This window comes from Neomonachus schauinslandi, chromosome 16 (genome assembly GCF_002201575.2).
Source record: "Neomonachus schauinslandi chromosome 16, ASM220157v2, whole genome shotgun sequence".
Classification (NCBI taxonomy): domain Eukaryota; kingdom Metazoa; phylum Chordata; class Mammalia; order Carnivora; family Phocidae; genus Neomonachus; species Neomonachus schauinslandi.
Genome location: NC_058418.1, coordinates 50,809,840 through 50,824,892, shown reverse-complemented (window position 1 = coordinate 50,824,892; position 15,053 = coordinate 50,809,840). Strand labels below are relative to the sequence as shown.

General features: G+C 46.3%; 1 protein-coding gene across 1 annotated transcript in view; it reads right to left on the bottom strand.

Moving 5' to 3' along the window:
• Window positions 1-1,506: 1,506 nt before the first annotated feature.
• The window catches only part of WWOX (WW domain containing oxidoreductase), a 956,041-nt gene continuing 942,494 nt past the window's right edge, over window positions 1,507-15,053 (bottom strand). Inside the window, exon 9 of the mRNA XM_021705703.2 lies at window positions 1,507-2,651. Within this exon, the coding sequence (XP_021561378.1) occupies window positions 2,463-2,651 (189 nt within the window). The 3' untranslated portion in view covers window positions 1,507-2,462. The remainder of the gene's footprint in view (window positions 2,652-15,053) is intronic.

Here is a 15,053-nt window from a genome sequence, read left to right as displayed (position 1 = left end):
TTTGCACAGTTTATACTCGGTGCTGGAGGACAGCCAGGTCCCGGGCTTGGGTACAAAACCAAATAATCTCCTTCGTGAATAATTCACTCTTTGTGTAAATTCAATGCGCATATACTGCTGGCCTATGGGTCGGTTATCCGTTAAACAGTGCAATGTAGCAGAAGGTGCATGGATTTGAAGGTGATGGACCTGGATTCAAATACTGACTCTGCTACTCACCAGCTACGGGCTGTCAATAGGTTACTTTGTTTCTATAAACCTTCAGTTTCATCGTGTGAGTGTAAAATAAGAAAACAGGTGTGACCAGCAACTGGCATGTAGTAGATGCTCAGTAAATAGTGTCTGCAATTAGTAGCAGGGATAATGGTAGAGTAGGATCGTTATGATATAATTAAAATACAGATTACCTGTGCATATATATTACATAGATACTATATTGCACACACACCCCTGACTTACAGTGAGCAATAGCAGCCTTGGATGTAGAATAAGCTATAAAAGGAGCGAGGCTCATGGCATCCGCTTGCTCACCTTATGCAATGCGAAGATGCCTGCAGACCCAAGATACAGCAGCAGAAGTGGGTAGTTACCCTAAACTTTGGATTTCCACAGTGTAGCACCGAGTATATGGCTTGCTGAGTGAATGTTTATATGAAGACTGTGTCTATTGGACTTAAGAGAGCTTCTGGGTTTGGGGGAATACTCACCTCTCCTGGTCAGGTTCCCCCAAGCTGCTTCTTACCCTCCTGACGCAGGATCCATATGGGAATCAGTCAGCACAGTGACCCTGACAGTGCAGGGAGGTGGGCAGCCAGCAGATTCTCCCTTGGTTCTCTTTGATGTTTGGGATATCGCCTTGGCTGATGATACTCCAATGTCTTCTTTGTACTGGTTAACTTCTCCCTTCACCAAATGCCTACCGCTTAGCTAGAGTTAGTCACCTCTCTGCTCAGCCCGAAGAACTTAAGATGATGCATCCCATTGGAAAGGATGTGTTTAACCTATCAAAGAAGTGGTGGCTTTGGTGCAGGGAATCTGCACGATTTTGACATCACCCCTGGTATTTCCTGGCATTTCAGCAAAAGCATTCTATCAGGCCAAAGTGGACTTCCTTACATCCCTGCTGGAATGGGAAAAGGGGTTAGTTGGAAAGAGACCCCGACTGCCCCCATTCTGATGCACAGAGAGATTCTCTAGTCACCAAGAACTTGATAATTACAGGGGGGAGCAAACCATTGAGGACCGAAAGAACCCACTAGAAGTAATAACAAAACCTCTCGAGGTGAAATTAAACAATAGTCATTTTTCTTTTTCTCTCTTTCTCCAACAGAAAATATGATGCTGGCATGCTAATCGCGGGAGACAACTTGGCCCACAGACAGCCACAAAGCACAAAAACAAAACAAACTCTGAGAAGAAACAAGAGCAGTGTTGTCCTGGCATCTACAAGAAGCGCTTTATTTTTCCTCTAGATTTCTTTTCTAAAAAAACAAAACACAACAAAAAACAAAACTGAAACAGTTAAAGAGACAGTGCAAACTTCAGGTGATAATATTCAAGCATGTTCTTTTATTAAGCATAGGATGGGAGGAGAGGAAGATGAAGCGGAAACGCTCAAGCAGGGTAACAGGGAGGCTGTGAACCTCCACCAACCATCAGGTTGCTTCTGGAAACTGTAAATGAGGAACGAAGGGCACAAGTTTTTTATGCTCTGCCCCCAAAGTATCCTGTATATTCTCATGGACGCAATGCTTCCTTTCTTGCCTGCCAAGGTGTCTGGAGAATGATTTGCAAAATTTGTTTGTAATAATCTCTCAAGAATTTTTGGGGCAGCTTTGGCAAGGGGGTCGGTGGGCCAGCCCTTTTGCGACCCACCAGCGCTGTCTATCCCACCCATTTCTAAGTGTCACCTCCCTCTTGGCTGGCTGGACCAGGGGTCCCAGAGCTCTCTCCCCCAGTCACTGCTGCGCCCACTCAGGCTTGGTCAGGACGAACGAAAGGATACGCACCTGCCTCTTCTTCCCTAAACAGAAGAAGGCCAGCTCCTGGCTACAGTGGGGCTGTGGTGGTGGCTGGGGGCATTGGGGGGGGGGGGGCGCCTGGCTATTCTAAACAGTGCGCGAGAATGGCTTGGGCTCCCACAGCGAGGCAAGGAGCCTGCCCACCAGCTAAGCGTTCACCTTCCAACAGGCCACCGCCAGGAAAGCAGACAGACGCCAGCCTCGCCCAGCCCCAGAAAAGCGAGCTTGTGCCCTTGGCCCTGCAGTTCCCTGCTTCCCATCCGTACTTGACATTTTCTTCACTCTGTTGTGGCTACTCTTATCCCCTTTACTGTGGCGGATGTGTGTCGGGGGCGCACGGAAAGCCGCCGGACGACAAGGTGGCGGGGTCCAGCGGCGGCAGCCACGCAGGCGCCCGCGCGCGGGCCGGGTGCGCGCACCGATGCTCCCCCGAGCTCGCGCTCATCCGGACTGGCTGCCGGGTCCTTCCTGGATTAAGCGCTCGCTGAGCGCCCAAAGGGCGCGGGCCGTCTCTTCGCTCTGAGCTTCCGGGGACGGCAGGCATCGGCAGCAATTGTTGAAGTACATCCCTCCCAGGCCCTCAAGCTCTGGAGCGGCAGCACAGTAGACGGTGGTGGCAGCTCCTTGTTGCTGGAAATCAAAGAAAAAAAAGACCAAAAAAAAAATTTTTTTTTTTTTTTTTTAAAAGAAAAGAGGTGATGAGCTGACTTCGTTCTGTCTGGGAATTAGCAAGCCTCGCCCCGCCTAGTTCGGATGCCGAGGGTACTGAACTCAGCACGTGCCTGTACAAGGTATGATGTGACATTCTGGGAAAGCAGATTCACCAACTCTGCTGGCGTCACTTTTCACACCTCGTAGAGGAAAAGGCTTCGACAATAAATATGCACATCGATCAGTCACATCAAAGGTCTCCTCTGAGCAAAGAGAAGACAACGGCAGGCATCCTTCTGAACACCCAAGAACAAATTCATCCAACCCACTGACTTCTCAATGCATGAGGCAGCAGTCTGACACCAAGATGTTTCTAGAACCATCTGTCTGAAGTAAACCAACCACTCTAATAATGGCCCATCAGATAGAAAACCCAGAGAGGGACTGGTGCCTGATCTTTCCTTTATTTTCGACCACGGTGCTGCTAGGGGAAGAGTGGTCAGTGCTGTGTGAAAATGCTTGAAACACACATATACACGGACTCCCTGCCGTACATACATACATGCCTCATGCAGACATGCGACACATGTATTAATTCATCCAGATCCTGTGGAAACCTTTTTGTAAATGTCACATTCACCCCATATTTGCAATGGGACAGTGACTAAGGGGGTACATTTCCTCCCAGCCCACCTCAAATTGTAAGTTGCAATGAGTGTGATTGATTACTTCGATTCACCTTTTGAGTAAGAGTTGGTGCTGTGGCTAGGGATGTGAATGCCGGTGGGGTACCATATCATCCCGGCTGACACAGTGCTGTCAGGGATGCTGTAAAGGGGGAAAGAAATCACTTTGCTTTGCAAGCCATAATTAAAAATAATAGGCTGCTGTTCATAGGGAGACACGGTAGGCACGGCTCTAATTTAAAACCAATACAGTTTATCTGGCATCTTATGATTATTTATGTGCATCACAGCCCTTGCTGCACCAACTAATTATCAGCTGATAGGGAGGGGGGGTGGCAAAAGAGGATGGAAGAGGTAATGGGGATGAGGTCACCATTAGGGAAGACACTAGGGACATTTGACAGAGAGGGAAATGCATTTCTGTCCCCACCCAAAGCTTACCATCTTTCCTGCCCCTACAGGGTTGACGTTGTGCCCAAGGGGAGTGCTTCATGGAGAAACATTCCCCACCCCCCCCCCCAGATGGTTTGATTTGTGCTTACTGTGATTGTGCTCTAGAACTATTGGGTGCCAAGGTCATTTTGAGAATTAGGATCTCCGGGTGTTATAATTTTAGGAAAGTGCTATAAAGCAGGCTTGAGTTTTTTTGCTTGTTTGGTAGGGGAGGACTTCAGTGTCAGTGTCTATGGTCATATTTGAATTAATCTGCAAAGTAAATGGTCAAGTGACAGGATTGTGGGGAGCGGTGTAGAGTGGAGTGGGGGTAGGATATCGTCAGACTTGAGTTCTGATGATTACTGGCTCCTTGACTGGGTTGGACAAGTCCCATTAGTTCAGAATTTGAACACCCGACATGACTTCAATTTAATTAAATAGTAATGGGTGTTTAACTTCCCCAAGCCCCTCACCATGTCTGCTCCCCAAATAGCCAGTTACTTTCTTGGATTCAGCTATTTCTTTTCGAATTGATTTGTGTGGCTCAAGTGTAATGGAAATAGGCTCATGTCATCCAAATTCCCTCTCACTGAATTATCATTCCTAATAACCCTTAGCTTAGCACCTGACACATTTATCGAAAAAATTTCGAGTGGTTTATCTGACTCCTCTGCATCCCATGTCGGGGAAAAAGGGAAGCAAAGTGCCTCTAAAGACAAATTGAAGAATTGAGATGCTCATCCCGGTAACTCAAGCCAAATATCATCTTGGCCTCCATTCTTAGCAGAGTTCAGGTGGAGATGGTGTTTTGCATAATTTTCTGGATATCTTAGATTTCCATTTTACTTTGCAGCTGCCAAAACCACCAAAGATTGGTCAGGTGATTTGCCATCAGCTCCCAAGTGGTGAGAGGATCCAGTCAGCTCATCCCCAAAACTGAGGCTGCCCACCCCTGCTCGAGAGTGCTTATAACATCAGCATTTGCACATCACGACAGTGATCAGGACCTCTCCAATCCTGACAGAAGATCAAAGTAGGCCACTGGGGAAAGCAGTAAGAGGAATTCTTCTAAACCCAATGTAGTATCTTGCCACCGTGACCTTCTAAAATGATATCATGGTGCACTCTTGCACTGTTGGAGTGGTCTTTTTGCAAAGAAATTCTGCCCTTTCGTTGATGAGAATCAGGTTGACGGGGGAACTGGGGGACATGCCTTTTCCTTCCAAGGAATCTGAATGCAATTGCCGTTGACCTCATTTCACACGTCGCTACCATGCTGGAAAGCATAAATTTTAGAAAAGCCCCATCTTTTACCAAGGGCTGGCTTTGTAGAAGAAAGTGGTGCAGTAGGGGCCCCTGAAAGCAAAGACCACCTTCCCTGCGAAGATGACCTGCAGACGTTTGGCAAAGCCAGCCTCTGGGTTCTTGCTCCATTCAGCTGGTGCCGGCGCCTCTCAGTCCCAAGCCCGCTCCCCTCCTGGCTCCTCGGGGAATTCTCTTTTCAGCTGTACCCATGGCAGCCTCTGAGTGACATCTTTATAGGATCAGATGTGATGACAGTTTAACAACAAGTTCTCATTTTTGGCTCATCAGCCTTTTGGTCTGCCTATCATGAGAATGAGACGGAGCCACATTAGGGAAATCTCATTAGTAAATAAGCCGGTACTGCTGATACAAGATAAAACAAACATTTTTAAACTGATAAAAAAAAATTTAAAAGAGCCCTTTAATCACCATCAAATGACTTTCATGCCACTTTCTGGGGCATCGGTACATAATTCAGAAAAGATGAAAGAGCTGTATAAAGGAAATAACGTTAACAACTCTGCTATAAAATATCTGAAGCAATGTCTTGTTGGTTGTCACCACCGCTGTACTGATCCATCATGATAAAATAATAGCAACACCTCGACACATAAACACTGGCTGGAGCTGCGGGTTCCCCTAAATGAATTTTTAAGAACAATTTATCGGAAGCCTGTAGGTTGCGCGCAGTTGCAAACCCCGGGAACTGGGGTGTCGCGGCTCCATCCTGGGGACACGGCGTGAGTTAGGGTGTGGACGACACGGGGACTGAGAATTTTTCGGAAGCCCAGCAGAATCTTTAATCATTCTGGAATGCCATTTCTGATCTAGTCAAACATTTGCGAGCTGCCAGAGGAGAAGTGTGCCATCAATCTTTATAGTGTATGTAAAATTACCTACGATTCTTTTTTGGGATTAAGTTAAGAGTATCTTGGTAATAAGGGTTCATCATTCTCTTTCAGAAATCATTTGTCAGGTTTGCAGTACAATCTGGAACTACAGAAAGGTGGGATTTAAAAAGCAGTTGTTTATTTATGGTTGAGGCCCTGAGATCTAAATTATCCATCCTTCCAAAACCCTTTGTTGGGATGAAAATGTTAAGTAGCTGCTTTTCATTAACATTTATTTGATAACCGCTGGCCATCAATTTGGAGCTGTCAGCATGGAATACAAATGGATATTGACTCTTTTAAAGGAAAAGATACAGAGGTTCCTGATAAACAATACATAGTAGAGAAAAAAAATCACCCACATATTGATATTTGTGATGCATTGGTTAGTACTCTAACTTACATTTTTAATAAGGACACACATTACACAAGTTTTCAAGTTCCTCTATTTTAAAATGCATGCTTACTTAAAGGGAAGACTATATTCCTGTCTTAAAGTAGATTTCACTATGAGACATATAAAAAAATATAGACACACTGTCACGGAATATCTATCTATTCAATGATCTCGAGAGTAGTAGATGTTCTAAGGTTGCTTTACTACAGACATATTGATACCAGGACATCATATGGCAAATGTTGAATGAGTCAGTTCAACAAAAAGTAGTTGTGTCAAGAGACACGGCACGGAAGTTAGCCTGAGCTTGGAACCCCAAGGGCAGGGAACCAGAACCCTTTTGGAAGTGGGTGGTGATTATCGTGCTGAACTCCCAGGACAGTGATGGAAGGAGGGCAACACAGTGCCTCTCCAAACCCTCCAAGCTTTCCCTGTTACCCCTCTGGGGTCTGTAAGGTGAACAAACACTTGCCCAGTGCAGAACCAACCACCTGTCTGGTGGCCCCAGAACACGGCAGTGGCTTAGCCTTGGTGGAGACGACGGAATGAGCGCACACGTCTCAGGTGGCGTCAGCAGCGGCCTCCACCCCTCTGTCTTTCCCTGTCTCTCAGTAACACTCCCGACAGAAGAGTCTGGAACCACTATACCGGAAAAGCGCAACACCGTGATTCAGAGCTCATCTCCGGATACCTTGGTACACATCTGTTCCTAAAAACAATTACGGGCTTAAATCTCCCATGTGAGAGGCAAACAAAAGCAAACTGCCCCCCAGATGTTGTCAGTTCCCTACCATCAGAGAACAATCGTCTAAGCCCCCACATGTGTTTCATTAGTTCATGGAGTCAGGCAGCGTGCAGGGGAATAAGGCTCAGGGGCCTTCCCCCGGAGCATGACCACAGCCCCAAGCCACCCCCTTCCTTCACTGTTGATGCTCGTGCAATCCAGTTGACAGTCGTGAGGTGAGTGCTAATCAAGGAACACACCCACTTCTACCAAAATTACGGGAGGCACTAGAACAGAGCACCTGAAAGGACAGTATCCCCCGAAAGGACACTGTCCTCCAAGCTGTCATGCTCTTCTAGTGAGCAGCTGCCAACAGGGACTATTCGAGGGGTGACAATGGCTAGCATGGATTGAGAGCTTACAACCCATCAGGCACCGTGCAGAGACCTTCAGAAGCATGATGTTCTAACCCCGACCCAGCTCTCCGAGCCAGGGACAACTACAGAGAAGCCCGCTTAGTATCAGAGATTAAAAGCAACGTTTCCAAAGCCACATAGGTAACCACACAGATCGACCCGCTCCAAAATCCGTGCAAAGCTGTGCAAAGCCTCCTTCCCAAACACAGGACACCGATGTTTGCATGTGGCCCAGGCCCTGCTGTGTGTCTCCCCCTCAGCAGAAGCTTCCCTATGAGGGCCTCCTTGGCCACGCTTTGCCTGGCCACAGTGTGAGGCCCCTGGCTAGGATGAAATGGGTTGTCACGTGTTCACCTGAGAAATGTTAAAAGGACAATTTTTCCATTGTTGATTTAGTCAGTGAACTAAATTGAAATTATATCCATTTGGATTAACAAGATTGAAGACTCAGCGCCACTTCAGATGATCCAATAGCAAATGGCCCTTAACCGAAAGGTCACCTGATTCAAAATGCCACCTCCACGTGCCAGATTTGCCCAGCTAAGGAACCTACTCTTGGATCATAGACCCTTTTTTCAGAGCATGAACTGAACCACATCAAAACCAGTGAAACCTAAGCAAATCTCCATACTATACATTCGCATACATGTCGGATGAGGGTGGCCTTTTGGAGGAGAATACCTGACACGTTCTCTGAGACTCTGGTCCCCATTCCCCACCCTCCCCCAATGAGTTCCTAAGAAATTTGCTCCTACGGATTTCGAACAATTGATTCCCACAGAGGCTTGAATACATGCGGATACTTCCTGTTGGCATCAAAACAGAACTCCCCACCCCCCCCACCCCCCACCCCAGCAGCCTTTGGGAGTTTTGCTAACTCACAGGCTGTTCTTAACATTTATTACAGAAGGGAAATACTACTCAGTTTCTCAAATAGAAAACAGTGAAGAAGATTAGGAGTGCAGAATCTTGCTTTTAACTGTGGAGGCTTTAAAAGTCTGAGAGAGTGTTCCAGAACATCCATTTAGATCGCATTCAGACTTTCAGCCTTATGGAAGATTAGTGCCCACTCAAATGCCCAGTGAGTTAGGATATTCTCCTCTTGCCACAAGAAAACAGGTTTCTTTGTTTGTTTTGCTAAAACAGGTTCTCAAGCGTGGAAAACCTCAGAGGTTCTTTTCAGTTGACTTGTCTCTCCCCCAGTAGGTAAAGGAGTGCCATTCCCCAGGTGACACTGGGGATACAGTCTATGAGGGGGGGCTTGAAGGTGGCAGGCCCAAGCAATGGGCTAGGCCAATCCATTACCAAAAATGTAGCTGGTCCCAGCACAGGTCAGAACCCGCAATTGCAAAGGGTGTCTTGAGTGAAATGTCTGAAGGAGAACAAATGTGGTACATCTTTGGAGAAACAGCCACAGGCCTCCATTCAGAGACAGTCTGCAAGGTGACACGAAACCTTTCTTGTTTGTACTTCAGGTATCCCAAATAGTATATCCCCACATCCGAGTCAGACTACAAGGACCACAGCATTCCCCTTGACAAAAGACATGAGTTTCTAGCAAGGTCACTCCAGAGTTTTAAGAGAATGACTTGGAGACCTGGGTAGAATGAGACGCAAAGTCAGGACAAGTGCCACCGTTATTTCTCTGAGAAATATTTGCAGGCACAAACTCAGAGACTAGTAGGTTCAGGTTGGAAAGCTGGAAAGGATTTTTTTTTTTTTTAAAGACAGAAGAATATATTTGTCTTCACTAGCCTTAAGTTTTGGGGAGGAAAAGGCAGCTACTAATCCCAACCATCCAAAGAGGCCCAAAGCCATGTTTATTCTGGGAAGGCCAGGCACGGGAGGATTTTCACTTAGGCTATCAGCAGGATTTAAGGACACACTGACCTTGGTAGGCTTTTCAGGACCTGTGTTTTCAATTCAATGAGCTGTTCTGAACTTTCCCTTGAAATAAATGAGGCCCTTTTCATACCTCTTCTGTGTTCCAGAATCCCTGCCATAAATGTTCCAAGGGCTCCATGACAGATTTATGTCTGGTCTCAAAAGACTGGAGAAGCAATATTTAGAATGATTTCATCTTTCTGAGACCTGCTGTTTTCTGAGACTGTAGACCTGCATGGGGGAGTGGGGGCGGTGCTCTGCATGAGGGAAAGGAAGAGGAACGGCTCAGGTACAATCCACGTGGGCGATACTACTCCTGTTTAGTCTCCCTTCCATCTGTGCCCGCCAAAAACCTACAGCCGATTGGGCCTGAGAGATGGTCTCCTTACAAATAAGGCAGGATACCACGGACTGTCTCCTAGCCATGAAAGAAGCCCCTGGGCATTTCCTGCCAATGTTGCCTGGATGACCCACATTGCTCAGAGTACCGTGTCTTTCCAAACGGGGAGTTCTCTTGCTGGGATGGAAGAATGCATTGGGGTACCCATTCTTCCACGGGTTAGTGTGAAACTGCTAAGCAGAAGAGCCATAGAAATTTTCCACCAAAATTGGCATCATCCTTCCACATGGGACAGATCTGATGGTGGGTTACTGGAATTTTCCAACCGGGCTGCCTCCAACACTAGGGCTGAAGGACTACTGGGTGTTTGTAAGAGATAAAAGAAGATATTTAGCGTGTGTTAATTTGAAACATTTTACGTTTTTACTCTACTTCTTCATCCTCAGTTATAGCTAGCTCTGTATACTGTATATAAATGTATGCCTCTGTATTTGCCATGTATACTGAAATAAACCTTTGAAATAATTGCCAGGCAGAATTAATGGGTTCTCTTGCACTATAATGGTGCAAAGACTATCTATCTTCACAGTCCAGGTGAAACAAAAAGCTTCCCCCTTCCTTTCTGCTGCATGGAATCACCCCGCCAAGTTGGCCTGCCACGTCGGTTCTTTGAGAAAACCAAGAGCTGACTGTTTTTGTGAGCAAGCCAGATTTCAGGGCAAACCCCCCAAACAAGCTGTTTAGATTTTAAGGTAGACAGTTCATTTACACCTAGGTCACAGAAATATTCTACAACGTAGTACTGAAAGGCAGGGGTGGGTGGTAATAAAACCCACGGGGTCTCCTGATGGGGCCACATCATGGCAAGAAATTAACTCTTAACTCTGTCTTCCAGAAACAAATGAAAAAAAAAAGAATGGACTTTGCGATAATTCAGATCTCACAGGCAGGCACCCATGCCTGGCCCCAGTGTTTGCATTAGGTTTGTGCGTTTTCATACCGAGCTCTCTACAACAGATCATTTCTCAGGCTCAAAGACGCTGGCCTTGTTAATATTTCATTTAGAACACACTGTGGAGAGCGTCTCATTTATATTACGTCCATAATTAATGGTGATAGCTTAGGCACTGCCTTATACAGAGAGATCTCGTCACAGTGGTCGATGGGTAATGAGAAACAATAGATATTTCATTCACCAGCAGCTTGTTGCTAGTTAGTAGGAAATGATCGTGTGTGCTGTTGCTTTAATTGCCAGGGTAAATAATTCTGCCTCGGTGTTAGTGAACATTTTAAAGCACTCGATGCAAATAGACTAGAAACAAAACAAACAAAAAAAAATTACCTTGATTATACAACACCTTAGCATAGAAAGTTACAAAGGTATGTCTTTCTTTTAAAATTGTATTCTATCATGCAAATATTATCTGAATATGCATGTGCTGACTACTCATCTACTGTATTTTAGGAAATACAATTAGGCTGCCTTTCTCTTCTCCTATGTAGACTGTAAATAACTGTAGATCTTTCTCGTTTCCCTATGTAAATATATGTAAATACTAACAAGCTATGCATGCTGATATTCTAGGCAATTTCAGGTACTTTTATAATCTGAAGGCATGTACTTGAACTGGTTTGTTAAAAGGGAAAAAAAAAAAACCTCTCTCAAACTCTTTAAAGCTGAATAGAAATTAAAGATTTCTTCCTAGACGGTTGTGGTTTCTTCTGTTTGCTTTCTCATCCCTGAACAGAGCTCCACTCACATTCCCTCACCTTCTCCCAGGGAGGAGATACATGGGCATGCACCTGGGCCAGGAACATTGTGGAACTACTTGGCTTTTGTTTCTACCCACTTTCCTTGGGTTTCCTCAATAACTTCTAGAATCATAAGATAGGCGTCTTTGGACTTTTCTAGCAAAAGAATCTGGAGTAAAAAAAAAAAAAAAAAAAGCACAGTGCTAGGTGCTTTCAATCCCCAACCCCTATGAAAGGATCCTGTCATTCCCATCTCAAAGATGCAGAAACTGAGTCACAGCAAGATGAACACATGCCTAAAGTGACACTATTAAATGCCTCCCAAACCCTGATTCTTTCCTGTATGCCAAGGGTCAGTAAGTAAACTTGTTCTGCAAAAGGTCAGAGAGAAAGTCTTTTAGGCTCTGTAGGCCATACAGTCTCTGTCACAACTCAAATCTGCCACTGTTATTATGAAAGCAGCCATAGCACGTTCACCAATGAATGTGGCTGTGTTCCAATAAAACTTTATTTACAAAAGCAAGCAGAGGGCCAGATTTGGCCTGCTGGCCTCAGTTTGCCAACTTCTGTTCTACACCCTGCCAAAACTCAGTTGCTCTTCAACAGAACATGAACATTTCCCTTTAGAGTATGTTTATATGTTTGATGGACTGGGGAAATCATCTGATCAATTGAAAATTCTCCATTTCTTCCCTGCAGGTAACAACGCTATTTGTAGAAGTCATGAAATAATAAGGAAGTGAGCAAAAATGAAGTCCCTTGAGCTTATAAATCAAGCTGTCTCCCTCAGACAAATTTCATTGCCAGGTTTCAATTTAGTTACCTTTTGTTTTCATAAATGGGGATGGAGGGAAAAGGTATGAAAGACCAAGGTAAAAAAAAAAAAAAAAAAAAGGGAAAAAGAGCTCGAGCAATGCTCACTCTTCAGTGAGGGGAAGGAGGCTATTACCTCAGGTATCTATGGAAACCAAGCAGCACGCAAACTTTTTAATGGTTGGAAAACATCGTTTGTGTTTGAAGATGTTTTTCCCAAGTATGATGCTTCAGTGTAAATGCATTAATTGACAGTTTCCTTCGGGACTTTTTTATTGAAGTGTCCAAACTTAATTTGATGGCACAGGGAACTCTCTGGAGCCCTTGAAGAATGCTGCAGAGTTAGGGCTTTAGAAAACTGAGCCGGCTCTGGCATCCCCTACAAATCTGAGCCTACTCTCCTGCAAAGCAAGTGAAGAACCAGTCCTCAGTCCCTGTGGTTTTCCCTTTAGAATGCCCTCTGAATTCACCGTGGGCTGGGAGATACTCTTTCTAGCCTCTATTCTAACAAGAATCAACATCACCTCTTCCGCCCTGCAGGGACTGGGGGAGAAGGAAAGACCTGCGTGTTCTGCTGTCTGGGTGGCAGCGTGGGAGGGTGGGAATAGCCCAGGAGCTGAAGCCATTTTTGCCTTCAAAATTCAAGGGGCAGCCATCTTTCTCACCAACCTTACCCAGCGCTCTGGGTGCCATGCTGGCCATGGAGTCCATTGCTCCTCTGGTTCCCTGGCTGCAGCAACCAGACCCAAGTTCACATCCATTCCCTGGGGCACCGACATACGAAGAACGGCCACAATTATTTGTTAGGTACTCTAAAATTCCAAACACCACTGCCCACCTCTCGCCTCCTAGGCCCTTCACACATATCTCCTCCAAATCCTCCAAATCTCCCTGTGTAACAGCACCTAGAGAAAGGGATACACAGATGGACCCCTAGGTGAGCAAGCAAGTGCAGTAAAAACGCAGAATCTAGGTAGTCATGGGTGGCGGCTACAATACTCTTTCAAGTTTTATACTTAAAAGCTTTTATAATAAAATGTTGGGAAAATACACACAGCCATCCCTGTGGGGTAGGATACCCATTTTATAGATGAGAACGCTGAGGCACAGAAGTAGTACTGAGTGGCCTGAAGTCCTCCACCTGGTAAGTGGTGACATCCTTCTTGAAATTCATGCCCACCTGGCTCAGGTGTTCCTTCCATAAAGGGCCCATGCGCATCTCTATTCTACCTCCCAGGGGCAATTAATCCCATCCTTCTAATCCTACCAGTAGGATTTTTGCCTCAAAACACGAAAACCAGTTTTGCCATACTACTCCCACCAGGCAGGTGGGGTCCCCAACTCAGAGCCCAGAAATCAATGATCTCAAGAGCAAAAGTGACCCGCGCACGAAGGGATGTGAATTTGCATCCATTCATTTCGTGGCTATTTAATTTAGCTTTTGATTCTGAGTTCCTGAAGGCGGAGGGGTGTTCTCTCACTGGCTAGGTGCAGAAATGTTGATGCCTTCCAGCCCGATGAGAGTGTCTGCGATTTGGACCCAAAGATCCTAGATGGAGAGGTGTGCAGAGTGCTCAGGAGAGCCGGAACCAGTGCAGATGCAGGGCTGTGGCTGTTGCAGAGGGAGGCAGGGGCTGCTGTCATCGGGACCACATCGGGGCACAAGATGGTTGAATGGGCAACCCACTGGCCCGGCCTGTCCTCCTGCTCACAGTCCTCCAGCTGACAATGGTCAAGTCCAAATTTTAGAAGCTAAAAGACAATTCCAGCCCAATTCTGATGTTTGGGGTAGGGTGCCCCCACTGGCAACCACGCTCTGCTACCTAACTTCATATTTAAACTTTTCTCCAGTAGGAAATTCTCCTCCAGGCTGACCCAGCACCCCCACCTCTATCCCTTCAAACCCTACCAGATATGAAGCCTACATGTCTGCCTTTCGGCTCCTGTGTCTGGGCTGGGAAGAGTGTGAGGCTGGACGGCTGAAGAGAGGGCTAGTCCAATCCCAGCTGCCACAGCCAACAACAAAACAATAATGACAATGATAATGACCTATTAGTACTTCCAATCCTCACAGGCACTTCACCAGGTCGGTATTCTCATGGAGCCCGACAAAGGCTAAGGAGGCAAAGCTACTCATGGCCACGCATCTGGGAAGGGTCAGAGCCAATCCAAACTGAGCTTGTCTTGGTTCAAAGCCCATGTTCTAGTTCCTGACTAATGTTCCTTCTGACCCCACACCCTGTCTGCTCTATGGCATCCTGGAATTACGCACAAATGTGGAAAACGAGCCCCATCAGGCTGTGCACATGTCCCCTGCCTGGGTGATTTAATCCCTCTGATGGCCAAGTTGCTGTTTGCAGAGGCTCAGGGACCCTCATCCTCCTTTCTGAGCTCCATTTCTCATTCCTTAGATCCCTGGTTTCTGGACTGGTGTCCTCTGCCTCAGGGGTGTCACTTTTGCCTGCGTATGATTTTGGACATACCCCAGAAGGGGTCGGAGGCCCTTCCCCTACAATGTTCCTCTTCTACCAACTGCTTCTCAGGCAAAGGAGGGCTTGGAGGCTGGCAGGGCTTGGGTTAATGTCTGGCAGGAGCCACCAGGGCGGGCCCGTGACCAGCCAACTGCAGCTGGAACTCTCTTGCCCTCCAAGTTCGGAGAAATGCTGAACTCATGACAACGGAGTACACCGAGGAACATCTTACTCTGCATTCTCCCCCTCTGGCTGCCACAGCTGATAG